Here is a 27,754-nt window from a genome sequence, read left to right on the forward strand (position 1 = left end):
CGGCTTTCTGCCATAATCAGTTTAATATCGAATTATTAGTGTGCGTGTAAATGTACTCATCGGCTTCTATCTAAAAGGTCTGAGTGCTTTGAAAGTGAAATGGCCAGTGCATTTGCAAGGACTTTTCCTAACACCACTTATTTGCATCACATGGCGTCCTCCACTTAGCTCGTCCCACAAACTAACAATGGTCCACGAAGATGCACGCTTGACTTTGTAGGTTTTAATCCTTTAATCAACAATTTAAATGTGACCAAAAAAAGAACATTTTGGATCAATATGGGAAGACCACTGAGTCAATCTTTACATCATTGACCGGTTTAACGTGTCTAGTCAGTGAAGCGTGAAACACAACATTACAATCCCCTGCTTGCTTTGCTTTATGTACCACAGTTTTAAGGGGATGAAAATGAATGTAGCCTAGTTATATAAATATGATGCTTTAGGTTGTTATATTGGTTCACATGTGCTAGATTATTGATAGCTCGCTACCCTCACAATACCGGCCCATGTCTAATAATGGATTATAGTAAACTCAGCCTATTTCTCTTTCAGTACACCTGTGGAGTTGGTGATAAATGACTTGGAGTTGAACTATTTCTGTATATTTTTATTTTACGTTCGACAGTCTGTCTATATATTTTGTGGGGGGGAAATTGTCATTAATTTGTTCTCCCATTTACGAAAAGTATACAGTCTACATGGTTCAGTAATTGGGACATCAACTGAAAAATGCATGATCACATGGGCAACTCAATAATCACTCATTACCATCCTAGATCTCTAAACATCAAATAGAACATCAAAACATGATTTTCATTAAAGGATATTTAATAAATTGAATATATTTAAATTTAGTTTGGGCATGTGTGTGTGTGTGTGTGTGGCAAGAACAATGCCCATTATCAGACCATAATAAAAAAAATACTAAAGTCAATCAGAAGGTTGAGGCTTTCAATCAAAGCGCAAACAATGCTTCTACATATTCCATAATTTTTTTTAGGACCCCGCGGAAAACCTCATCGTTTGAACTTGATAAAGGCAAGTGGGAGTTTGTTTTTTTTGACGTCAACTGAATTTGATTATTTTCAACGGGTCAAGATGGCGGAGGAGAGCAGGTTGAAGCATCGGAATCACTCTCCGCAAAATTGCAAAAACAGCATTTTCGGCGAAGGTATTATTTGTCCTTAGGTAGTAAATGATGAATACGTGAATACAATTAGGTTGTTTTGTGGGATTGATGATAATAGCCCTGTTATTTTCATTCTGAGTTAACGTTATCATGGACGAGGGAATGCTATCGAGTTCCAGTGTAGAGCATCCCATCCCATTATTCGTTTCCTACTCAACATCACGTTTCAATTTTGCGAAGAAAATATTGAATTAACATTTAACGTCTTGTTTGTGTCAAACTAAATATGATATCCCAAATGTCTCGGTTGAACAAAGTCAAAGCTAGCTAGCAGTTAATAATAAGTTAGCGCTACACAATAAGCTGGATGTTCCTTTTTGTAATGCTAGCTAATTGATGTTAGCTGGCTGACCATTTTCTGTCTTATTTGCTAGTTTTAGTAAATCCAGCTAATCTAATTGTTTTGCTATCTAGCGAACTACCCATTAGCCAACACTGGTACCGTACAATATGTGAAGGCATGATCATATATGATGATTGTCAAAGCTAACGGTACTCTTCAGGTGTCAATGCCATTATTAGATAGCTAACGTTACTACTATCAGCTATCGTGAGTTTGTAAACGTTTGAGACTGCTAGCTAGGTAGTATTATTGCCTAGTTTAAAATGAATGATCTGCCTAAGTACATGATGACACGAGTGGCATAAGTGTTTTGTGTAGTTAGCTAGCTAATTTAAATGGATAGCTAGCTAACCTGTTAAAGGTTTGTTAGAAGATTAAGAGGCCAAGGACCCTATGCTCTAACGTTAGTCTACTGTCTTGCCTAGGAATTAATTTGGCCAGCTAGACGTTAGTTAGCTGCTATAGTTGCTGATCATCTCTCTTACGCAACCTCTCAAGAGGATTAGCTAGCTAGTTTGCCTAGCCAGTTGACCATCGATGTTGGAATACTGTGCGTACTTGTGATACTTTAGCTTGCCAACTACTGTATCATTAACTGTTTCAGTACTGACTGCATACAAACAAGCATTGAAGTAGGCAATTACACTTTCACTGCTTCCACTAAGCCCTAGAGAACACGTTTGTTTACTTGCAGCAGTTGTTCCCGCTGCACAAGTCTAGGGTCTATTCTACATGGTGTGTTTTTGAACATTGACCTAGCCAGTCATACCATGGGATTGCATGGTTGATGGAGGAGGGGGGGGCTCGAGCTCATATTTTAAAGGGAAACTTCCCCATAGTCCGATGAACTCCTGGATACCATTTTTATGAATGAAAATCCAACTGACATTTATTCCTAAGGTGCTGACCTGTTGCACCTTCTACAACCTGTGATTATTGTCTGACCCTGCTGGTCATCTATGAACGTTTGAACATCTTGGCCATGTTCTGTTATAATCTCCACCCGGCACAGCCAGAAGAGGACTGGCCACCCCTCAGAGCCTGGTTCCTCTCTAGGTTTCTTCCTATGTTCCGGCCTTTTTAGGGAGTTTTTCCTAGCCACCAGGCTTTTACATCTGCATTGCTTGCTGTTTGGGGTTTTAGGCTGGGTTTCTGTACAGTGCTTTGTGACATCGGCTGATGAAAAAGGGCTCTATAAATGCATTTTATTGACTAGGATCAGCTTCCCCTCATAATCCTAACCTTAACCATTAGTAGGGAAAATACAAAACTGAACGAGAGCAATGTCTGCAACGTTGGCCTAAGTGAACAACATTGCAGGGCCTAGGTTAGCTTCATTTGACCTATGGTATGATTTTGTTCGGTTTCGTTTGGATTAACAGATTAACGTCCCTACCCCATTGACGTTTAACTTTTAAAGTGGTTAAGGTTAGTGTTTAGGGTAGGGATGTCCCAAGAATAGCTCATAGCACTAACATATTAAGAATGGTTGATTCCTCTAGAGTCTAGACTGTTGGCAGGGAGTCCTACCAGCACATCTGAAGTGCCATTGAACTCTAGCCTAGATCGTTTTTTCCCAGTTTTTTTTCTGATGTTGAGATGTAATACGGGTTATAGGTCTCATCATGCCCAATATCTTGCTTCATGTTTATGGTATTTGATCGATATCGATTTCTCAGCTTTGTGGCGATGACTGCTGTTCACTAGTTGCGCAGCAGCCTAGAGTTTACTGCCATCACTGTATCCCTCCTGTACTTTTTCTCCCCACCATGACAACTCTCTCTGGTGTTGATGCGTTTTGATTGATGCCCTTTGGATAAAGGGCTTGATGAAGCACTCTTCCAAAGCTCACAAAACCAGTCCCGCTCTACATTAGGTATGTCACGATTCACCGTTTCAAATGTTTGCGCTAAGACTGCATCGGTCCCAAAACCGATCCAAATGTAGCATGCATTGGTCAGAAAATAGATTTTTGAATGTTATAATTCACCGATTCACTTTCTATTGCTCATTACTTTTCTACCTTTTACCTCTAAGTCCTCCTGTTTTGTGATAACTGATCGGTCCTCTCCTTCAGTATCGAACTAAGCATGTAACTGTGTTTGACAGTCATTGATCTAAAAGTCATTTTGCATGCCAAACAACCCCAGTGATTATCAGTAGCCTATTCAAACTGTGCCCAGTTTCGCACGCTGACCAACGTGCAGTAGGTGGCCTGTTCCTGACCTTGCACATCTTCAGCATTGAAATGCTAAAATGGCTTGCGCAATATTTGGCTTTATTAGTGACAACCTATGTAATTTATCTATGCTCTGTTAAACATGTTGTGTAGTACACTACCGTAGACACAACTCTCATATGGCTATAGGCTACCTGCTGAACAGGGCTTAATTTTATTTTGATTGTTCAGGTTCACCATCAGCAATAGTTTTGGTAGTTTTGCATTAAGCAATCCGTGTATATGGTCATTTTTAGATATACAGGGTAATGTTGACCTTTTTCATAACGTAGACAGCAATCACTTTGCGAGGCACTCTGCATGGCCAAAGCAGCAGGACGAGAAAGTAAGCTCACTAAACTTCCAAACGGTCAAAACAATTTGATTTTGAGATGGGGTGAAATCCAAAGTTGCGCTATATATTCGTTGGCTATGTCATAGCTTTTATTGTTATTGATAAATATTCATACATTACTAGCTCAAACACTTAATCTGCAAAAATGAGAAGTTAATTAGTGGGTGATTACAGAACCAAAATGGAGCAACAAAAACCAGACTAAATTGCTCCCCCTAATCTGACAGTGGTGGTGGGGTGGTAAATGCATAATCTCCTTTTATGGCTCAGATCAGGTTCCTAGATGGTTCATACGCTATAATCATACATAATTCACGGTACACATATACACCATAGACCTACATAATTTATACACACACGTCAGCTCACAGATTCAGCTCATGAGCTGCATCAGCAGCCGATTTAATAAAAAAAAATTGACTGGAAAATTAATGTTAATGCAATGTGTTAGTGCATCCACTAGGTTTTTTCTCTAATCGCATCGAATCATTTCAAATTTAAATGTCTCAGTCCTGTATCAGAGCCCATGTATCTAGATGCATATCAAATCGTCTTGAAGGGGAATGATGCACGTCCCTCTACACCGATCAATAGAACACCTGGACTTCTCCAACCCTTTACACTCGTACCCGCATAGGGGTTGAAAATGGCATATTTGGAGACTGATAATTATGTATTTTTTTTTCACCATAAGCACTGTGTGGGTTTTGACTGACTGCCGTTCTGAACTTGAGCACCGCACGAGACAAGTTGTTCCCGTCCCTCCCGCTATTTGGGCGACTTTTGCAAATGTTTTGTTGTCCAAGGGAAATTCTGTAAATTTAAGAGACCAGTATTTTGAAAGAGGAGATGTTGAAGATTAGGCTATAATACATGCCACTGATGTCATTTCAGCCAAACAGCCATGAGTCCAAATGTGCACTTCACATTTCCGTATCATGAAACTCGTCATATACAGTGTCAGTGTTTATGATCGCTATGTTTGATGTACAGTTACAAGATGACATGGCGTCATACGCTGGGTTGTTCTGAACACTGCGCTTGTTTTTCAGTTTGTCTATTGTAAAGAAAATTTGCCACAGAACACATCTGAATGCTAGGGCTGGGAATTGCCAGGGACCTCACGATATTATCATGATACTTTTGTGTCGATACGATATGTATTGCGATTCTATACTGTGGTTTTTATTGCGATGTACTAAACAGGCTATTGATCACCATATGTTTGCTGCAGAGGGACTAGGGAACCATGAGAAAATCAGTCACGATGACACGTTGGTATATGAGCAAAGCGCTCTAAATAATGCAGAAAGTCGTCCTCAGCCATGAGAACTCGCTCTCATCCTGTACTTAGTCAAATCGTTCATCACTCACTCCTCCCAGCAGCATTGACCTCCAGCTGCTAATTTGGCCAAAGGAGCTTTTATCCTCATAGGGGGTTTTGTCTACTGTTAGAACCAATGAGTTCACCAGTTTTATGAAACTGTGTCGAATCCCATCTTAAATCTCCTTCCCTCTGCTAACCCTTTTCAGTCCATCTTCCAACTCCCCTTGCAATCTGAAAGCCATATTGCCCAGCCAGCTATGGCATAGGCCTAAACACATTCAGTCCTTTCAGCTCTTTGAAGGTGGAGTAGACAGTGACGGAGGCTAGTGAGTAGGCTTTCAAGTTTGGAATGCAGCCTAGCCAGATGGAGACATTGTGAATGGTCATCCTCTGGCAGTTACTCTAGTTTAGGTTTCCCGGAGGGCTGCCGTGTGCGGGTTTTTGTTCCATTCCAGTTGTAACAGTGCGACTCCAGGTGCGTTTAGCTGGTGCTGGTCACGAACAAAGGCCCGCGCACACTTTGAACCCTCCACGGCTGTGGATGCCCATTCTGGTGCCACGCTAGGTGTCGGCCTATGCCTCTACAGACATTTTCCGGCCACAGGATTCTCCATTGAACGTGCTTTTCAGTTCAGGTTTAGGTTTGTGTCGGAGTTGTCCGGATGTTACCTGCTGTGCCCTGGTCGAGACTTGTGTTTTGATTGATTGACTTGGTCTGAGACTAGTATTTATTTGAAGCCTAATAGATGCCCATTGAGTTGCCCAGTCACCCTTATTGCCCATATGAAGTATATACGATGGGTCCGGTCATGGAGGTCAAACCCCCCCCCCCACTGTCATGGTCAGTCAAGGCCATGGATATGATGAACAGTTGCTTGTTGTGTAGATGTCTATCAAGTTGTTCGATTAGCATAGCGATTAGCACATGACTGGTTGCTTTGCCTTTAAACCCCCTTAAATGTCGTACTCATGTAGTCTGAAACGACGGGGGCTTTAGTTGTCTCCCATCCTCCCCGACTGGCTGGCGATTACTGCAGTGTCATCTACTGTAATGTGATGAGGGTGGCTGCGTGTGCCCCCCCCCCCCCCCCCCCCCCCCCCCCCAATGGGCTAACTGACCTTGAAAGGACAGGGGGGAACTGAACCAGAGCCCACAGACTTTATTAACGAAACAATGGGCCGAGGAGGCCGAGTTGATGTCGCGCTGGCAGGGCTGCACAGTCTGCAATCTAGGTGTGTGTGTGTGTGTGTGTTATAACTGCTCTAACCAATGTTTGTTTCTTACCCATTCACAAACTTGGCAACCCAGTTCCGGCCACGTTGTTTCCTGTTGTGCATTTCAGTGAGCGTATTGTACAGAGACCGTATTCTTTCAGCTCAGTTTCACCCAAAGAGCAGCTCAACTATTCAGAGAACATCAGCATCTTATTGTAGTTCAACTTCATTGAATTGCATCCATCAAATGAATCGTGAATAGATAGTCATTTAGGCCTACTCATGATTACTGCTCTCGTATCATTTGACTTGAAAGTTGTTGCTTTGGCTTCAAGAACTTTTGACATCCAAGCTTGTGACTTATGACTGGGACCCATTATTGTTATGACTGCAGTCTGTTGTTTCTTATGTTTTAAAAAGACGGTTCCCACAAGTTAAACTATTTTCATCTCTTTCAAGAACATTACTGGTGTGATCGGAGTGGGCGTAGACTACCTCTCAGACCATAGACTGCCTGTCTTAACCACACCGTAGAGAAACAGGAAGCAGAAAGGACACCAGACAGACACCAACTCGCTGCTAGCTAACACTCCAAACATTTAGAAAACAAAAACCTTTGACATCCGGGCATCTTGATCTGGTTTAGAGGTCGACCGATTTATGATTTTTCAACGCCGATACCGATTATTGGAGGACCAAAAAAGCCGATACCGATTAATTGGCCAACTTTTATTTCTTTGTAATAATGACAATTACAACAATACTGAATGAACACTTATTTTAACTTAATATAATACATCAATAAAATCAATTTAGCCTCAAATAAATAATGAAACATGTTCAATTTGGTTTAAATAATTCAAAAACAAAGTGTTGGAGAAGAAAGTAAAAGTGCAATATGTGCCATGTAAGAAAGCTAACGTTTAAGTTCCTTGCTCAGAACATGAGAACATATGAAAGCTGGTGGTTCCTTTTAACATGAGCCTTCAATATTCCCAGGTAAGAAGTTTTAGGTTGTAGTTATTATAGGCATTATAGGACTATTTCTCTCTACAATTTGTATTTCATATACCTTTGACTATTGGATGTTCTTATAAGCACTTTAGTATTGCCAGTGTAACAGTATAGCTTCCATCCCTCTCCTCGCCGCTGCCTGGGCTCGAACCAGGAACACATCGACAACAGCCACCCTCGAAGCAGCGTTACCCATGCAGAGCAAGGGGAACAACTACTCCATGTCTGAGCGAGTGACGTTTGAAACGCTATTAGCGCGTACCCCGCTAACTAGTTAGCCATTTCACATCGGTTACACCAGCCTAATCTCGGGAGTTGATATGCTTGAAGTCATAAACAGCACAATGCTTGAAGCATTGCGAAGAGCTGCTGGCAAAATGCACGAAAGTGCTGTTTGAATGAATGCTTACGAGCCTGCTGGTGCCTACCATCGTTCAGTCAGACTGCTCTATCAAATCATAGACTTAATTATAACATAACACACAGAAATACGAGCCTTAGGTCATTAATATGGTCGAATCCGTAAACTATCATCTCGAAAACAAAACGTTTATTCTTTCAGTGAAATACAGAACCGTTCCGTATTTTATTTAACGGGTGGCATCCATAAGTCTAAATATTCCTGTTACATTGCACAACCTTCAATGTTATGTCATAATTACGTAAAATTCTGGCAAATTAGTTCGCAATGAGCCAGGCGTCCCAAACTGTTGCATATACTCTGACTCTGCGTGCAATGAACGCAAGAGAAGTGACACAATTTCACCTTGTTAACATTGCCTGCTAACCTGGATTTCTTTTAGCTAAATATGCAGGTTTAAAAATATATACTTCTGTGTATTTATTTTAATAAAGGCATTGATGTTTAAATAAAGGTGTGTTAAAAATGACCGATTTCCGATTGTTATGAACTTGAAATCGGCCCTAATTAAGCGGCCATTCCGATTTTTAATCGGTCGACCTCTAATCTGGTTCACTGCAGAGTACAGGTGTACCTTATTTTAAAAGTTGCGAGCTTACACCACAGGACTTAGAGGTAACCAGCATCACTGCTTCATTGCTCCAGACCACCACAAGGGGGCGTTAGAGCACTCATTATGCTTTTGGGTCCCAAGATTTTTATATGTCCAATCATATCGAGTGGTTCCAATGACAAATTTGACGCGAGCCACCCTTCCACGGTGACTTTCTTCAGCAAAGATTGCTGACAAAACATTACGGTGGAAGCAAATTTAAGTAATTATAACGTCATAACGAGTCAAGCAAAAAATGTACAATTGAGAGGAATGTTAGTTGATGTCAAGACAAATGATTGTGCATATTTTTTTTGTCATCGAGTTAAACTTGCCAAACAGCATTTTTTGTAAATTTTCAGCCATATCCAATACTGGGTGTATAAAACTCCATTATTTGAATGATGCTGTGTTTGCATGTATGTATTACAATTATACACTTCAACAGTGTTTACTGCGCCTGGGACATCAATGATTACACATTGTAACTATGCAATAGACTAGAAACATGATTTAAGTAAAGGCTGATTTGTAATTCATATATACAGAATAAAAAACAGTACATCCTGCCAGCACGCCCACAAGCGAGCCACTCAGGTGAAGAATGACACGTGGAAGAGGACGATGAATGAGATGGGAGTAACAATCCAGGCTATTTGCTCTGAGACGGCATAATGTAATGAAACAAGCAGGGAGCAGGTTTTCGAACCCTCATCATTTTAGCCCGAAGTCCAGCATGTTATCGACTGTGCCCAAATGTACTAATTGATGTTGGGGCCGATTGTGGCTAAAAAAAACACTATCAATTGGAATCTTTAACATGTGGAAAGGGGGAAACGAATAATACTTTTTCACAAGCGTAGCAGAACAGTAGACTGTTCAACCTTTACTAAATAATTATCTAATAGCCAAGTCAGGTGTGAACCCCCCCAACTTGCAACAAAACATTTGTATCCATCTTTCCACATCTAACTACACATGGTTAATGTTCTGGGGGAAAAAAGTGTGTGTGTACACTCTGCAAAAACACAAACGTCCTCTCACTGTCAACTGCATTTATTTGCTGTGAGATGTTACCCCACTCTTCCACCAAGGCACCTGCAAGTTCCCGGACATTTCTGGTGGGATTGGCCCTAACACTCACCCTCTGACCCAACCGGTCCCAGATGTGCTGTCTTGCAGGAAATCACGCACAGAACGAGCAGTATGGCTGGTGGCATTGTCATGCTGGAGGGTCATGTCAGGATGAGCCTGCAGGAAGGGTACAACATGAGGGAGGAGGATGTCTTCGCTGTAATGCACAGCGTTGAGATTGCCTGCAATGACAACAAGCTCAGTCCGATGATGCTGTGACACACCGCCCCAGACTATGATGGACCCCACCTCCAAATCGATTCCGCTCCAGAGTACAGGCCTCGGTGTAACTCTCATTCCTTCAATGATAAACGCGAATCCGACCATCACCCCTGGTGAGAGAAAACCACAACTCATCAGTGAAGAGCACTTTTTGCCAGTCCTGTCTGGTCCAGCGACGGTGGGTTTGTGCCCATAGGTGACGTTGTTGCCGGTGATGTCTGGTGAGGACCTGCCTTACAACCGGCCTACAAGCCCTCAGTCCAGTCTCTCTCAGCCTATTGCGGACAGTCTGAGCACTGATGGAGGGATTGTGCGTTCCTGGTGTAACTCGGGCAGTTGTTGTTGCCATCCTGTACCTGTCCCACAGGTGTGATGTTTGGGCGCATCGGTCCTGTGCAGGTGTTACACGTGGTCTGCCACTGTGAGGACGATCAGCTGTCCGACCTGTCTCCGTGTAGGTCTGTCTTAGGCATCTCACAGTATGGACATTGCAATTTATTGCCCTGGACACATCTGAAGTCCTCATGCCTCCTTGCAGCATGCCTAAGGCACATTCACGCAGATGAGCAGGGAACCTGAGCATTTTTCTTTTGGTGTTTTTCAGAGTCAGTAGAAGCGCCTCTTTAGTGTCCTAAGTTTTCATAACTGTGACCTTAATTGCCTACCGTCTGTAAGCTGTTAGTGTCTTAACAACCGTTCCACAGGTGCATGTTCATTAATTGTTTATGGTTCATTGAACAAGCATTGGAAACAGTGTTTAAACCCTTTACAATGAAGATCTGTGAAGTAATTTAGATTTTTACGAATTATCTTTGAAAGACAGGGTCCTGAAAAGGGGACGTTTCTTTTTTTTGTTGTGTTTATATTTTTTAGTCATTGCTCCCGAGTGGCGCAGCCGTCTAAGGCACTGCATCTTGGTGCAAGAGGCTTTACCACAGTCCCTGGTTTGAATTCAGGCTGTATCACATCCGTCCGTGATTGGCTGTGCCATAGGACGGCGAATAATTGGCCCAGTCTCTTCCGGGTTTGGCCACGGTAGGCCGTCATTGTAAATAAGAATTTGTTCTTACCTGACTTGCCTAGTTAAATAAAGGTTCAATTTCAAAAAACAACTGTCTGCAACCGCAGCGCAATCAATAAGTGAAGAACAGTGCCTGGTGCTTAAAACATAGCTAACGTGTTATGCAAGTGTTGCACACCAATAGATGGAGAACCTACACCAGTCGAGCAATTCATTTCAACTATCTTCATTTTAATTTGACTTTACAAACAACAGAAGGGCTTAATTGGAGTCTATTTCTTCGGAGCCTAGACCTATATAAAATAACTTAACTGTCTGTGGTAGGCTGAGGCTTAACAGCCTAATAGAGGTAGGATGTTTTTATTTATTTGGCTTACTTACAATTGCAACTGGTCAAATGTAGCATCCTACATAAAACAATAATTGAAAGAAAATCTGCTCGTTCGAACTAAAACAATGTAAGTAATTAAGGAAAGCGCACATTTGTAAATCCCAAACTCTAAAAGTAATTGGAAAGGTAGATACAACTTGTGACATTGGTTACAATAATGGAGCCCATCATGCAAATGTTTCTTATTATCAGGACAATATACTTTTTATAGCCCGGCTACTGTTGTGAAAATCCCTCAATTTGAAATGTATTCAATGCTTAAGTATTCTAAAGTGTTACATTTCTAACTCAAAACAACATTTGTTCAACGTCTTTATGCTTTCGTTAATCTTCTGGATCTTTTTTTTTTCTTTGGCAATTTTGATCAAATTGCTCAAAAGCCACGGTTGATTCGTCTCCGCCAGATTTGATCCATGCCTGGGCTTGCAGGACACAAAGTTCTTTGTTTGTCAGACGAATCATTGACTCACTCGTGTTGAAAAGGGCGAGGAACGAGATGGAGTCACAATCCATGCCAGGCACATCTGTGAGCTCTGGAACTACAACTCCGACGGACAGAGTCAACATACGTGGCGGGTTCGTCAGGTCTTCTGTTCACCCTGACATTTCCACTCCTCTTCTGACAACAGAACTTGACCAACTGCTCACCAGGCGCAACAAGGGCCGCCCGGACCGTTATGCTGTTCTGCTATTCCAAGGATGTGTAACCGAAGAGAGAACACCAATGGGCACAGAATACATAGCCTTCCCGCTGTGGATGTCTATTTCAAATATTCCATAATATTCTTAAGATATGTGTTGACTGAATTTAAGGAAGTGATATCTGCTAAATAATCAAGTTAGATTTCTCCAGAAATAATTCTAAATGACGAACTGGTTTTATTTACAAATTAGTGAGTGTCTCACCCCATGTTAAAGAATGGCCTTTTTCTCGCTCACTCCAGGTTAAATGAAAACGTAATCTCCAATATCGTTACTTTTTAAACAAAGCGATTATTATTAATTAATTTAGAATTATATAAAATCCCCTTAGGATCTGTGAGAATATCGGAGAACATCTAACGGAAAATGCCCGTTAGATGTTAATATAGTCTTCCAATCCTTTAAATGTAATTATTGTAATCATTGAATTTTTTATATTTTTTAGATATACTGTTAAATGTTGTAGGTCTTATTTTTAAAGAGCATATTGAAGTTAGAAGCAAAAGCCTACAAACATTTTAGCACTGTTTCGTGCTCCTCTGAGACAAGCATGGGGACTGGTCTTGATAAATCAATGAGATGGGTATTGTTTAGACAAGAATTAGAAAATTAGGGTGCAGAAATGTTATGCTCTTAGTGTAACATTTATTTAACTAGGCAAGTGAATTTAGAACAAATTCTTATATACAAGGACAGCCTACTCCTTCGTCCCGTTGTACAGCTCCATATTTTCCATTCCCATCCTAACGGAAACCCTGATGGTTTCGTTTTTCTCTGATTAGAAACACCATAATATTAATTAAGCTACATTTTTAAAAATCAATACGATGTTATTACAAAAGGTTTTAAATTCTCTGGTAATGTCGATACGGAAGACTATCAAATGCTTCTCAAAGATGCCCTCTGGTAGTCAAACTAGCAATAATAGAAAAAATGGCTGACAAATAACATGCTGCATCAGCCCGCAAGGTGTGCCGCGGTATGACACAACTTAGAGGAGTTTAAGAGTTAGAGGAGCTTAATTTATATTGTGGGTGAACTAGTAGGCATATGCAGGTATCTGTGTGCAATATCCACTTTATCTAACCAGTAACCACTTTCAGGTTTGAAAATGTTTAACAAACTCTGATTTGGGGTGGACATTCTCTATGAATTGAGGATCTTCCCTTTAATGATTCTAAACATCTCTACCAGGTGAGCATGGGGTGGAGGGTGTGCCTCATAAGATGAGCCCTGAGGAAGAGGAGGCCCTGTTGTTGGAGGAAGATGAAGAAGATGCCTTGTCGGCCAGGCCGATCCAGATCGTTGTGGCTCACGAGGACGACCACGCCTTTGAGCTCGACGAGGCGGCGCTGGAGCGCATCCTGCTGCAGGAGCATGTGCGCGACCTCAACGTGGTGGTGGTGTCGGTGGCCGGTGCCTTCCGCAAGGGCAAGTCCTTCCTGCTGGACTTCATGCTGCGCTTCATGTACAACCAGGTGAGGTTATACACAGGCTTTCCTTGTACAGGCTACATGAGGGGCCTAAAATCAGGGCCTAAAATTAACTTTTTGTTCCAACAGTCGCTGTGGCAGGTAAATCTACCAGCCAGATTTTTTTTGGGACCGGCCAAAATATTTTTTTGCTGAAATGACACAAAACCCATTAAAATGGCTGCGCGTGCTTTGTAATGTTTCTAAAACATATGTATTACTAGTAAGAAGTAATGTGGTATATTTCATATGTTTGTGACCCCGAGTTATTTTTTAACAAAAAATATCACCGATGAGACAAATGTTCACAGGTTACCTTGGTAATGCGACTTTCTGCCTGTGAGATTGAGTCTGACTAGTTTATATATATTTTTTATTGTTATTACGATTAATTTTTTTACTCTTTTATTTAACTAGGCAAGTCAGTTAAGAACACATTCTTATTTTCAATAACTGCCTTGTTCAGGGGCAGAACGACAGATTTTTACCGTGTCAGCTCAGGGATTCAATCTTGTAACCTTACGGTTAACTAGTCCAACGCTCTAACCACCTGCCTCGCGAGGAGCCTGCCTGTTACGCAAATGCAGTAAGAAGCCAAGGTAAGTTGCTAGCTAGCATTAAACTTATCTTATAAAAATCAATCAATCATAATCACTAGTTATAACTACACATGGTTGATGATATTACTAGTTTATCTAGCGTGTCCTGCGTTGCACATAATCGATGCGGTGCGCATTTGTGAAAAAGGACTGTCGTTGCTCCGTGTACCTAACCATAAACATCAATGCCTTTCTTAAAATCAATACACAGAAGTATATATATTTTAAACCTGCATATTTAGCTAAAAGAAATCCAGTTTAGCAGGCAATATTAACCAGGTGAAATTGTGTCACTTCTCTTGCGTTCATTGCACGCAGAGTCAGGGTATATGCAACAGTTTGGGCCGCCTGGCTCATTGCGAACTAATTTGCCAGAATTTTACGTAATTATGACATAACATTGAAGGTTGTGCAATGTAGCAGGAATATTTAGACTTATGGATGCCACCCGTTAGATAAAATACGGGACGGTTCCGTATTTCACTGAAAGAATAAACGTTTTGTTTTCGAGATGATAGTTTACGGATTCGACCATATTAATGACCTAAGGCTCGTATTTCTTTCAAACAGCACTTTTGTGGGTTTTGCCAGCTGCTCTTCGCAATGCTTCAAGCATTGTGCTGTTTATGACTTCAAGCCTATCAACTCCCGAGATTAGGCTGGTGTAACCGATGTGAAATGGCTAGCTAGTTAGCGGGGTGCGCGCTAATAGCGTTTCAAACGTCACTCGCTCTGAGACTTGGAGTAGTTGTTCCCCTTGCTCTGCATGGGTAACGCTGCTTCGAGGGTGGCTGTTGTCGATGTGTTCCTGGTTCGAGCCCAGGTAGCGGCGAGGAGAGGGATGGAAGCTATACTATTACACTGGCAATATCAAAGTGACTATAAGTACATCCAATAGTCAAAGATATATGAAATACAAATCGTAGAGAGAAATAGTCTTATAATTCCTATAATAACTACAACCTAAAACTTCTTACCTGGGAATATTGAAGGCTCATGTTAAAAGGAACCACCAGCTTTCATATATTCTCATGTTCTGAGCAAGGAACTTAAACGTTAGCTTTCTTACATGGTACATATTGCACTTTTACTTTCTTCTCCAACACTTTGTTTTTGCATTATTTAAACCAAATTGAACATGCGTCATTATTTATTTGAGGCTAAATTTATTTTATTGATGTATTATATTAAGTTTAAATAATGACAATTACAACAATACTGAATGAACACTTATTACAAATACATTTTAAAAAATCGGCCGATTTAATCGGTATCGGCGTTTTTGGTCCTCCAATTATCAGTATCGGTGTTGAAAAATCATAAATCTGTCGACCTCTATCAAACAAATCAGGTAAATATGTCATTTCTCATCACACCGGCCTATATCTAATAACCAGGACTGTTATACATGTGACCTACAACCAGGAGAGGAAACACACAGGCTTATGTAGTATATGTACATAGGCATACATTGTTACATGTAGAATTAGTTGTATTTTGTATTTATTAAGGATTCCAGCTACTCTTCCTGGGGACCAGCAACATTAACCTCTTAGTACGGAAATCCTGTAAACGGGATCAAATTCGACAACATCCGGTGAAATCGGAGCGCGCCAAATTCAAAATAAAAATCGTAATATTAAACATTAATAAAAATGCAAGTGTTTTACATCGTTTAAAAGCTTAACTTCTTGTTAATCCAGCCGCTTTGTCAGATTTCAAAAAGGCTTTACGGCGAAAGCATACCATGCGATTATCTGAGCACAGCGCCCCGCGTACAAAAGCATTACAAATATTTTCCAAACAAGCAGAGGTGTCACAAGTCAGAAATAATGATAAAATAAATCACTTACCTTTTGAAGATACTCCTCTGTTTGCAGTCCCAGCTACACATCAAATGGCCGCTTTGTCCGATAACTGACTTTTTTGGGGATATAAAGGACTTTTAGTTGGCGCGCTTGATTCAGTAATCCACCTTTTTCCTTCGTTCAAAATGTATACAAAGGAATCCCAAAAGTTAACAATAAACTTCGTCCAAACAAGTCAAACAACGTTTCTAATCAATCCTGAGGTACCCTAATATGTAAATAAATGATCAAATTTAAGACTGAGAATAGTATGTTCATTACCGGAGATAAATAACGAAGTGCGCGCCCTCATCCACGCGTGACACAATACTACAGTCAAAATGGGAGCCACCTAGAAAACTACAAATTCTAGCTAATTTTTCAAAAAACAAGCCTGAAACTCTTTCTAAAGACTGACATCTAGTGGAAGCCCTAGAAACTGCAATCTGGGAGGTTTTCCCAATAACAAGGATTTGAATGGGCAGAGACCACAAAAAAAAAAAGTTTGGTTTTTCCTCTGGTTTTTGCCTGCCATATCAGTTCTGTTATACTCAGACATTTTAAGTTTTAGAAACTTCAGTGTTTTCTATCCAATACTACCAATATCCTAGCTTCTGGGCCTGAGTAACAGGCAGTTTACTTTGGGCACGTCAGTCATCCGAATTTCCGAATACTGCCCCCGGCCCTCAAGAAGTTATTAAGGCAAATACAATTTAAAACACTTTTCACAACACATTATGTGGCCGTTTGTGTGTGCAGCCTATACTGACAACACACCTGCTCTGACCCACCAGGTATGGAAATACACAGGTTACAATGCAAACACAGTGGCTCTCAACCTGCCAGTCTGGAACATACTAGAATGAGGCAGGGTTCAACATTAACTCTCGCCCGTTGTTTGTTGTTGTTGAAAGTAAACTCATGCTTTTGGCTAAGTAGATAGACGCCAGTAGATTTCCAAGTAGAAATTCACTTGGTGACCCAGTACAGTTCTGGCCTACTTGCACCGACCGGAGAAAACCCATTGTCAAACCCTTGTGAGAACTGGACCACGGCTCATGTCACATGTCTGGTGAACTTTGTGAGTTTGAGTGTTTATGACCTGTGGTGTTTCGCCGCATTGAAGAGCTATTTTCTGCAGATGCGCTGTGAAATGATCCAGTATCACTTATTGAAAATATTGCCTGTTGGGCTACCTGGCGGTGCTTTGGGACATCTGCTAACATGAAGTGTCCTTTGAAATTCAGTACACTATTGGCCCTGCTTGAAAATTTTACAGAGACTTCAAACAACTCATTAGATTAAATCACACAACCAACCAGAGATCCTTATCTTGAATTGGAAAACATTGTCCTCATACTTTTTCACAGCTGTGAGGAATTAATTCACTCCATTCATTGGATGCTTAGGGAGTAAACTTATCAGGATTTCTGCCACAACTTGCTAAACCTGTTTGCTGTTCATAACTCATTTAGGGTGGGTGACCGTAATCCATTTGAGCTGTGCTTATAGCTGATTTTTGGGCAGCACAATGCTTGGGACTGTGGCCGGCTTTTGCAAGAACTTTATTCCAGGCATAAAGGCTGCTTTTGTGTGTGTGGCCCTCAAGGTTTGAGCGGGGATCGCCATCAATATGCCACTCGGGTATGCTAGCAAACGGGAGGGCCTGGGTTAGGGGTGTTCAATATGAGAGTAGGGTCCAGAGAGAAAATATCTTGCTTCTAGACAAGGATATCTGGAATATATATGATGGGTATAAGCAGGTACTGTAGTGCATGGTAGTATTTCTTGCCCTCTAATAGGCTTGGTCGGGCCTTGACCATATTGCTCGCTTATACCTTTCAGTTTTACATGAATTGTCTAGGGGAGATGGCTAGAGGTTGTTTCTGAGAGGACTGTTTCAGCCAACGAGAGTCGTGGTACTGTAGCTACATGGCTCATATGATCGCCAATCTCCTGCTTTAATGTGTACTCTTCAGACATCTTGCTCCTGGCTGGGTGGGCACGAGGAGCCACTGACGGGCTTCACCTGGCGGGGGGGCTGCGAGAGGGAGACCACAGGGATCCTGGCCTGGAGCGAGGTGTTTGTGGTGGACAAGCCAGACGGGAGCAAGGTAAATACAAAGTCGCTTCTCCCAACTAAGGTTTGAGTTAAGACTTTGCACTCCAAAATCAAAGTTAGTTTGATATTTTCAGACCGCTAAAACAATCAAGATGAGTCCATATCAAACACCACCAGTAAAATGTGGAAACTATATGCCGTTTATTGTCTCGATTCATTTTGGATTGCGGCATATAGCTGCATTTACAAAACAGATTTACAAACTTCGATTTTGGAGTGCAATGTCCCTTTAAAGACACGATTTTAAGAGTTCCAGTTGTCCATTGGTTATTTCAAATGATTTAATACCCCTTGATTGGTGAAGAATACAACTTATTAATTGATTTATCCTTTCTCTGCAGGTTGCTGTTCTTCTAATCGACACACAGGGGGCTTTCGACAGCCAATCGACCATCAAAGATTGTGCGACGCTGTTTGCGTTGAGCACCATGACCAGCTCTGTACAGGTATGATGCCCCCCCGCCCCTCACAGTGTTGTGTACCCTTTAGATTAAGGTATTCACTGCTCAAAGAAGTAGGGGAGATCTACAATGTGCGTATGTTTAATTGCCATTATTGAACAAACAATAATGGGTGATTCTAAGCTGTTTGGACGAGGAATGGCGCTCTACCTATCCCCCTTTTCGACAGTAAGTATCTGGATTGAGGAATTGAAAAATTGGCCATTTTCCTGAGACGTGCGTGCTAGTTCTAGACTATGATTGAATACAAGACTTTCCCCCTCCCTGTACCAACTTTTCAATTCATGCAAAACATTGATTGAAAAATGTGATCTATGTAGACTTCAGGTTATTGATGTTTTGTCACCCGTTAGGTTTACAACTTGTCTCAGAATGTGCAGGAAGACGACCTTCAACATCTCCAGGTTTGTGTGTGTGTGTGTCCATGTTTGTTAAGTCCCCCTTCCAGAACAATCCAATCCTCAACACTGCCTTGGACGTTGAACTCCACAAACAACTTGAAAAGGTTCTTTACTTTGAGGTTATATCACAGCCCTCCGGGGGGAAATGTCTACATGATGTTCCTTTGATGATCGACCATGCAGTTGGAACTATTGTACTTAGTGGGTCACAATTAGAGCGCTTGTATGGAAGTGTATAGCTGCTTCCACCCTTGTTAAAGATATGGACGTTTGAAACGCTAGATGAACGTCACATTTTGACTTGAAATGTGACCGTACCCCTTTTGACTCAAGAGCACCCCTAGAAGCAAAAGTTATTTATATATGTATATATAGCCTCTTTAAAACCTACTCAACAGACGACTCTGAAATGAAGCGTGTTATTGACATGACTATCCTATTAGACGGCTACAGTCCGCTGCAAGACGGCGCCTTGTTATTAATAGATTGACTGTTGACCTTTTTGACAAGGACGTGGAGTATTACTCTGCTTTATCCCTGACTTTTTGTTTTTCCCCTACCTAGCTCTTTACTGAATATGGAAGGCTGGCCTTGGAAGAAATCTATGAGAAACCCTTTCAGGTATGATCGCATTTCTCTGCTGCCTTTCCTGAATGAATGGCCTGCAATGCCTTTCTTATTGGATAATAATGAAGAGGAGATTTTTAAGTAATTGTGATGGAGCTAATGGGCATCTCTAGAGTCTTATTCAATATGGCCGCCATTACTTGACATTTTGTGAAATCATTAGTCCTGTCGAATCTTGTTTAATATTTATTCCTTGACTTTCACAACAGACTTTAATGTTTCTTATACGAGACTGGAGCTACCCTTACGAGCATTCTTACGGCTTAGAGGGAGGCAAGAGTTTCCTGGAGAAGAGATTACAAGTACGTATTTTTTTCACTTGCTCCATTCTAAGAAAATAAGAGCTTTAACATCTGACATTTCAGGAACTAAAGCACTTACACACGTTCTAATTTTGCGTACGCTGTTCAAACAGCCTGTTGTCCTATGTTTGTGCAGTCTTGCCAACTCCTATGGTCATTGGCACGACAACGACCAGTAGTAGGCTATACAGCACATGACATTGGCACGACAACGACCAGTAGTAGGCTATACAGCACATGACGTTGGCACGACAATGACCAGTAGTGGGCTATACAGCACATGACATTGGTGTGACAACGACCAGTTGTAGGCTATACAGCACATGACATTGGCGTGACAACGACCAGTTGTAGGCTATACAGCACATGACATTGGCGTGACAACGACCAGTTGTAGGCTATACAGCACATGACGTTGGCACGACAATGACCAGTAGTGGGCTATACAGCACATGACATTGGCGTGACAACGACCAGTTGTAGGCTATACAGCACATGACATTGGCGTGACAACGACCAGTTGTAGGCTATACAGCACATGACATTGGCGTGACAACGACCAGTAGTAGACTATACAGCACATGGAGAGGAAAAGCTGCACACTTGGGTTCTGAAGGAATAGATGGAAGCTATGCTGCCTTCGTCATGTTTTTTAGCGCAAACAGATGTGAGACCAGGCCAATTCGAACTATATTTGTCCAACCATTTACTTGAATAAGCAAGGGTCTCTCCACTGTGTGCAGGTGAAACAGAACCAGCACGAGGAGCTGCAGAATGTCAGGAAGCACATCCACTCCTGCTTCTCTAACATTGGCTGCTTCCTCCTGCCCCACCCCGGCCTCAAGGTGGCCACCAACCCCAACTTTGATGGCAGACTCACAGGTACGCTGAAGGAAAAGGTTGCTCAATTACCCTTGTGGAAAGATTGTGCACCTTGTCTCAGAGCATGAACAGCGCCATTGAGGGCTGGCTCTATTTTAAAGTAGTCGATTTCCTCTTCTACTTCTGAGTGTGTTGATAGTTGATGGCGCTGCCCATGTTAAAACAGGCTTTAGTCAATGTACCCCCTAGCCAACTCTGTCAATTCCAAATAAACCAGCCCCTACCCCCAAGGCACTCCTGTCTATCTGAAGCGATTGGATAGGTCTAATCACTATGGTCAAATGTCTACCTAGCCAATCAGAAGGTAAGGTGAAGCTATTACCGTAATGCTCTATCAATCATCTCAGATATCCAGGTGTGCCTAGGGAAGATGGTTCACTGCGGACTTGTATTTTTGGATCTTAGAGAAGTGCTACATAAATGCCATCTATTACAATACGAAGGTCACCTTTCAAAGTTCTCAAACAGATTTGCCTTTATATAGTTGCATTTAAGGTCCGATGGTGTTTTTATAATGAGAATGTCAACAGACCTTTAAGAAATGCATTTCTCCACTTGTCTCCCCCTCTAGATATTGATGACGATTTCAAGACTGAGCTAGTCAACCTAGTGCCAATCTTGTTGTCCCCGGAGAACTTGGTGGAGAAAGAAATCGGAGGATCCAAAGTGACGTGCCGAGACCTTGTACAGTATTTTAAAGTAAGTTGATAGTTTCAAACATTCCTTCTGAGCTTATACCTTGCCATCATTAGCCGGCCAGTTGCTCAACCCCTGCACCTTAGAGGATGCTGCCCTATGGACATAGACGTGGAATCACTGGTCACTTTAATAATGCTTACATACTGTTTTACTCATTTTATATGTATATACTGTATTCTAGTCAATGCCACTCCGACATTGCTCGTTCTAATATTTATATATTTCTTAATTCCATTCTTTTACTTTGCGATTCGTGTTCATTGTTAGATGCTACTGCACTGTTGGAGCTAGGAACTCAAGCGTTTCACTACACCCGCCATAACATCTGCTAAATATGTGTATGTGACCAATAACATTTTATTTTCTCTATGCCTCAACTTTCATATACCCTTTCCTCCTCTATACCTTTTCTTCTTCTGAAAGAATTGTTGCTTGTTTATTTTTTTTCGTCACAGGCATACATGAAAATATACCAAGGGGAGGAGCTGCCTCATCCCAAGTCAATGTTACAGGTAGTTCACTCTCCAGATAGTCAATGATAAATTCCCCTAACAAATAACTGGATTGTGTTCAGTAGGCACAATGGAATAGAATAGTTTGAGACGGGGGTAAAAGGGGGAGGCACTAGCTGGATTTATCCAATTAGAAAGCTTGTTTTCTGTTGCAAAATGTTCTTGTAAATACAACCCTGAAACATTCTCATGTTTTCACTTGTAGTTGACCAAATGTATTGTGCCATGAACATTCATTGCATCCCGACGCCTTTTGATACCATTTACTTAGTCAATGAGAGATTAGCAAACAATATATGATTTTACTCATGGGTGTGGGGAGTTTTGCCCCTTTCTGTCCTGTGAAGTCATTTCTGACCAATTTTTGTCTATTTAGAGGGCCCTTTTGGCTCAAGAATACCTCCAGAGGCAACACGTATTCCATATAGGCTCTTTAAAACTTGAGTAGAATTTCATGTGACTGTAGGAGATCGTTGATGCACCATAGGAACCTAATCTCAGGACGGCTGCGTTTTCCCCCCTGCTTTCTCCCGCTGTCACCTAGGCAACGGCTGAAGCCAACAACCTCGCAGCTGTTGCGGGCGCAAAAGACATTTACAACAAAGGCATGGAGCAGGTAATTGAACAATTACTTTCCGTTTTAAGCATCCAATTTAGCATATGACTGACTAATAAAAGCAGTCGAAGCGTTTTCATCTGCGCGGATGAGTTGTGGCGTGTGTTACTAGCTACGTTTGACTCAAGATTGATTTAGTCGTAAAGCTTTTTTGCTTCGTTTTTTTGTTGTCCATTTAACCATCAATCTTCATTAGACGGCTCTAAATAAACTCGGGGGAAATAGCTCTGTTTTTGCTCTCAGCAAAGTTGTGCCCTCCTAGCTCCTACATCTAGCTATGCGATGGCTCCTTGTAGATCTGAAAGGATTTGGTTGATTTAGTCCCGTGTATAGCACTCCTGTGTAGTTTGGTGTGCTGATGTTCACATTTACGTTGTTTCTTCTGTATTGATCTATACTGAACAAATATAGAAATGCAACAATTTTTATGATTTTACTGAGTTACAGTTCATAAGGTAATCGGTCAAATGAAATAAATTCTTTAGGTCCTAATCTATAGATTTTACATGACTGGGCAGGGGCGCAGCCATGGGTGGAACTGCGAGGGCATAGGCCCACCCACTGGAGAGCTAGGCCCAGCCAATCAGAATGAGTTTTTCCCCATTTTAAAAGGCTTTATTACAGACATAAATACTCCTCAGTTTCATCAGCTGTTCGGTTGGCTGGTCTGACTCTCCCACAGGTGAAGAAGCCGGATGTGGAGGTCCTGGGCTGGCGTGGTTACACGTGGTCTGCGGTTGTGAGGACGGTTGAACGTACTGCCAAATTCTCTAAAACAATGTTGGAGGCTGCTTATGGTAGAGAAATAACCATGAAATTCACTGGCAACAGCTCTGGTGGACATTCCTGCACTCAGCATACCAAATGCACGCTCCCTCAACTTGAGATGTATGGCGCTGTTGTGTCAAACTACACATTTTAGTGGCCTTTTATTGTCCCCAGCACAAGGTGCAACTGTGTAATGATTATTGCTGTTTAATCCGCTTCTTGATATGCCACGCCTGTCAGGTGGATGGATTATCTTGGCAAAGGAGAAATACTCACTAACAGGGATATAAACTAATTTGTGCATGAAATTAAGTGAAATAAGCTTTGTATGGAACATTTCTGAGATCTTCTATTTCAGCTCCATGAAACATGGGACCAACACTACATGTTGCTTTTTATATTTTAGTTCAGTGTACACTACCAGTCAGAGTTTTTAGAACACCTACTCATTCAAGCTTTTTTTATAACTATTTTCTACATTGTAGAATAATAGTGAAGACGTCAAAACTATGAAATAACGTAGTAACCAAAGTGTTAAACAAATGAAAATATATTTGAGATTCTTCAAATAGCCACCCTTTGCCTTGATGACAGCTTTGCACACTCTTGGCATTCTCTCAACCAGCTTCATGAGGTAGTCCCCTGGTATGCATTTCAATTAACAGGTTAATTAATTTGTGGAATTTCTTTCCTTAAGGAGTTTGAGTCAGTCAGTTGTGATGTGACAAGGTAGGAGTAGTATACAGAAGATGGCCCTATTTGGTAAACGTCCATATTATGGCAAGAACAGCCAAAATAAGCAAAGAGAAATGACAGTCCATTACTTTAAGGCATGAAAGTCAATCAATACAGAAAATGTCAAGAACTTTGAAAGTTTCTTCAAGTGCAGTCGCAAAAACCATCAAGCGCTATGATGAAACTGGCTCTCATGAGGACCGCCACAGGAAAGGAAGATCCAGAGTTACTTCTGCTGCAGAGGATAAGTTCATTAGTTACCAGCCTCAGAAATTGCAGCCCAATTAAATGCTTCAGAGTTCAATTAACAGACAAATCTCAACATCAACTGTTCAGAGGAGACTGTGAATCAGGCCTTCATGGTCGAATTGCTGCGTAGAAACCACTACTAAAGGACACCAAGAAACACGAGCAATGGACATTAGACTTGTGGAAATTTGTCCTTTCGTCTTGAGTCCAAATTGGAGAGATTTGGTTCCATCCGCGGTGTTTTTGTGAGACGCGGTGTGGGTGAACGGATGATTTCCACATGTGTTTTTCCCCCACTTTAAAGCATGGAGGTGGTGTGGGGGTGCTTTGCTGGTGACACGGTCTAATTTAATTTAGAATTCAAGGCACACCTAACCAGCATGGTTACTCCAGCGATACGCCATCCCATCTGGTTTGCGCTTAGTGGGGCTATCATTTGTTTTTCAACAGGACAATGACCCAACACACACCTCCAGGCTGTGTAAGGGCTATTTTACCAAGAAGCAGAGTGATGTAGTGCTGCATCAGATGACCTGGCCTCCACAATCCCCAGACCTCAACCCAATTGAGATGGTTTGGGATGAGTCGGACCGCAGAGTAAAGGAAAAGCAGCCAACAAGTGCCAATATATGGGAACTCCTTCAAGACTGTTGGTAAAGCATTCCGGGTGAAGCTGGTTGAGAGAATGCCAAGAGTGTGCAAAGCTGTCATCAAGGCAAAGTGTGGCTACTTTGAAGAATATAAAATATATTTTGATTTGTTTAACACTTTTTTTGTTTACTACATGATTCCATGTGTTATTTCATAGTTTTGACATCTTCACTATTATTCTACAATGTAGAAAATAGTAAAAATAAACAAACCCTTGAATGAGTAGGTGTTCTAAAACTTTTGACCGGTATTGTATTTCTCCCAGATCTGAGTGGCAAAAGAGACGCGTCTAGACTTAGGGGCTAGGGGTTGATTTTGCAATCGGAAATGCACGTATGATTGCTATTAAATACTCTTGCATCTGTCAGATGCCCAGCCCATATGGGCTTATGAAACACTGAATAAGTAAATGAGTTGCAGTATGTTTGTCCCTCATGGCGAACTCTTCTTTCTCCCAGGTGTGCGGAGGCGACAAGCCCTACATGGCCCCCGATCAACTGGAGTGCGGCCACGCGAACCTGCGGCAGGTGGCGGTCAAACACTTCCGCTCGGTCAAGAAAATGGGCGGCGAGGACTTCTGCCGGTGCTACCAGGAGCAGCTGGAAGCGGAGCTGGACGAGGCCTTCACTAACTTCATCAAACACAACGATGGCAAGAACATCTTCTACGCGGCGCGCACGCCCGCTACGCTCTTCGCCGTCATGTTTGCCATGTACGTGGCGTCGCTGGTCACGGGCTTCCTGGGTATCAACACAGTGGCCACGGTGTGTAATCTCATTATGGGCGTGGCACTGGCTGCGCTCTGCCTTTGGGCCTATGTGAAGTATTCCGGCGAGTTCCGCGAGGTGGGCAGTGTCATCGACCAGGTGGCCGAGACCCTGTGGGAGCAGGTGGGTGACCCGGGAGTGGAGGGTGGGGGGGCAAGAAATGACTGCCGCATGTCTCTTGATCAATCAGAATATTATGCATGTTCTGTTTCTCTTGCTCGGGCTCTTTCGCTCCTATTTGAACACCTATTATTGTCTCCCTTTTTAATGTAACGCCTCTTTCTCTTTTCTTTTCCTCCCTTTCGCTCTTTTGTTCTACCCCCTCACTCTCTTCCCTTTTCTTTCCCTGTCTCACACCATGTCCCTCTCCTGCTTACTCTTTCACAGAGAGTGTTTGCTCCCAAACTCTTTGTCCTGTTCTTTTCCTAACCTATTTGGATGTGACCGAATGTGATTCACCCAAACATCTCTTTCCTCCCCCTCAAACCAGAATCTTCCCAAATCAAGTTTATTTTCCTCATCAGCCTATCTCTTCCCTTTCCTTGTTCCCTGTTCCCTATCTGCCTTTGTCTCTCTGGTTGCACCCTGATTCTTTACCCTTTCTCCAGAAGTGTGCGCCCGCCATGGATTTAAAATAAATGTATTGGTGTAAGCATTGGCTTGAGGGAGTTTCAACCATTGTTAAATCCATGAGAGGGAGGGTGCAAGTGCACACTTTGGAAGAAGGGAAAGAATTGGAAAACCTCCCTCACTACTTTCCCCACTAATTAGTCTTCCCTCTTTATCTTTTTTTTAACGTTGTGCTTGCCACAGAGGACGCCACGAAAGGTGAGAGGTGGACAGAGGGGAAAAAGGCTCCTTTTGTCATTTGAGGCAGAAATAACTTCAAACGTCACTACTAATGTCATTAACACAGCCGCAATACTTCCCTTGCCTTGTTTTCAGATCTTTTCCAAACTCTTTGAGGTGGCGAGGAGTCGAGTCCCATTGGATTCCTTGATAACGGCCCAGAGAACGAGACTGGCCTCGAACAACAATGTCAAGAAGAAAAACTAGCACCTGCTGTTTTTCCCCCCCTTCGCTTAGTTTCCAGTGTCCATTTTTAGGACTATATATAAATGTTTTATTTTTTGATAGCTCATGGTCCCCATGCCATGCTGGTTTAGTATTTAAAAACAGCATTTTATACCTGGTTCTCACCACAAATGTAGAATACAGGTTGGCACTTTCATGGTTGAATTCTCATATGTTGTGGGGTTTAGGGTGGGTAGGGTGACATCGGGGAGTGTGTGCGCGCTCATGATAAGCTGCCACGATTTCCATTTTTGGTATGGATGAATGTACGAACAAACAAATGAAGCTTGCTTTCTTTTCTTTGCTCCTTTCTCTCCACCTCCAGTTGTAGGTTTTATCCTTTTCCCCTCCCTTTCATCTGATGTCTTCCCCTCCTTTTCTTTCCCACCACTCTTGTCTCTCTCCCCAGGTGTTGAAGCCTCTGGGCGATCACTATATGGAGGATAACATTAGGCTGAGTGTGGTCAACAGTCTCTGCTTGTCTGAGCGAGCCGGTGTCACAGCACGGCAAGTTAGAGTAAATGGGAGACCCACTGTCCACTGCCCACACTAACACTGCCAACTCGCCCGTAGAACCAAAGTTTACAGCTTTACCCTCTGTAATTGGTCCTAGCTGCTCGTCACTTAACTCGGACACCCAATGAGAAGGCGGTATTACGAGCGGTTGGCAGTGTGGAGAAGGATGAGCCCGCCTCCTTTTCTTTGATCAGACTGCTGATTGGATGTCTTGTGAGATGCATCTTCCCCCCTCCAGCCACTGGAAACTGATTATTGTTATAGTGACAGGACATTTTGTGGTAGTTTCATTGAAGCGGGGCCAATT

At 42.1% G+C, this 27,754-nt stretch overlaps 1 protein-coding gene across 5 annotated transcripts; it reads left to right on the plus strand.

The window, feature by feature from the left end:
- Positions 1–1,064: 1,064 nt before the first annotated feature.
- Positions 1,065–27,286, plus strand: LOC129839516 (atlastin-2-like). Of its 5 annotated transcripts, none has more exons than XR_008757044.1 (14): positions 1,066–1,174; positions 13,342–13,625; positions 18,045–18,179; positions 18,529–18,633; positions 19,002–19,052; positions 19,614–19,670; positions 19,886–19,978; positions 20,722–20,860; positions 21,432–21,559; positions 22,015–22,071; positions 22,616–22,687; positions 25,549–25,980; positions 26,245–26,685; positions 26,803–26,887. XR_008757044.1 is itself a non-coding variant. In XM_055907033.1 (14 exons), the coding sequence occupies exons 1-14, from the start codon at positions 1,102–1,104 to the stop codon at positions 26,911–26,913; spliced, it is 1,752 nt and encodes a 583-aa protein (XP_055763008.1). In that variant the 5' UTR covers positions 1,066–1,101; the 3' UTR covers positions 26,914–27,286. The 5 variants fall into 5 exon arrangements, 4 of the variants coding, with proteins under 4 accessions (XP_055763001.1, XP_055763008.1, XP_055763013.1 ...); XM_055907033.1 differs by having other exon boundaries at positions 26,671–26,685; positions 26,803–27,286; XM_055907026.1 differs by having other exon boundaries at positions 1,065–1,174; positions 26,671–27,286.
- The last annotated feature ends 468 nt before the right edge of the window (positions 27,287–27,754 follow it).

Source organism: Salvelinus fontinalis, chromosome 3 (assembly GCF_029448725.1).
Source record: "Salvelinus fontinalis isolate EN_2023a chromosome 3, ASM2944872v1, whole genome shotgun sequence".
In the NCBI taxonomy this organism is placed as follows: domain Eukaryota; kingdom Metazoa; phylum Chordata; class Actinopteri; order Salmoniformes; family Salmonidae; genus Salvelinus; species Salvelinus fontinalis.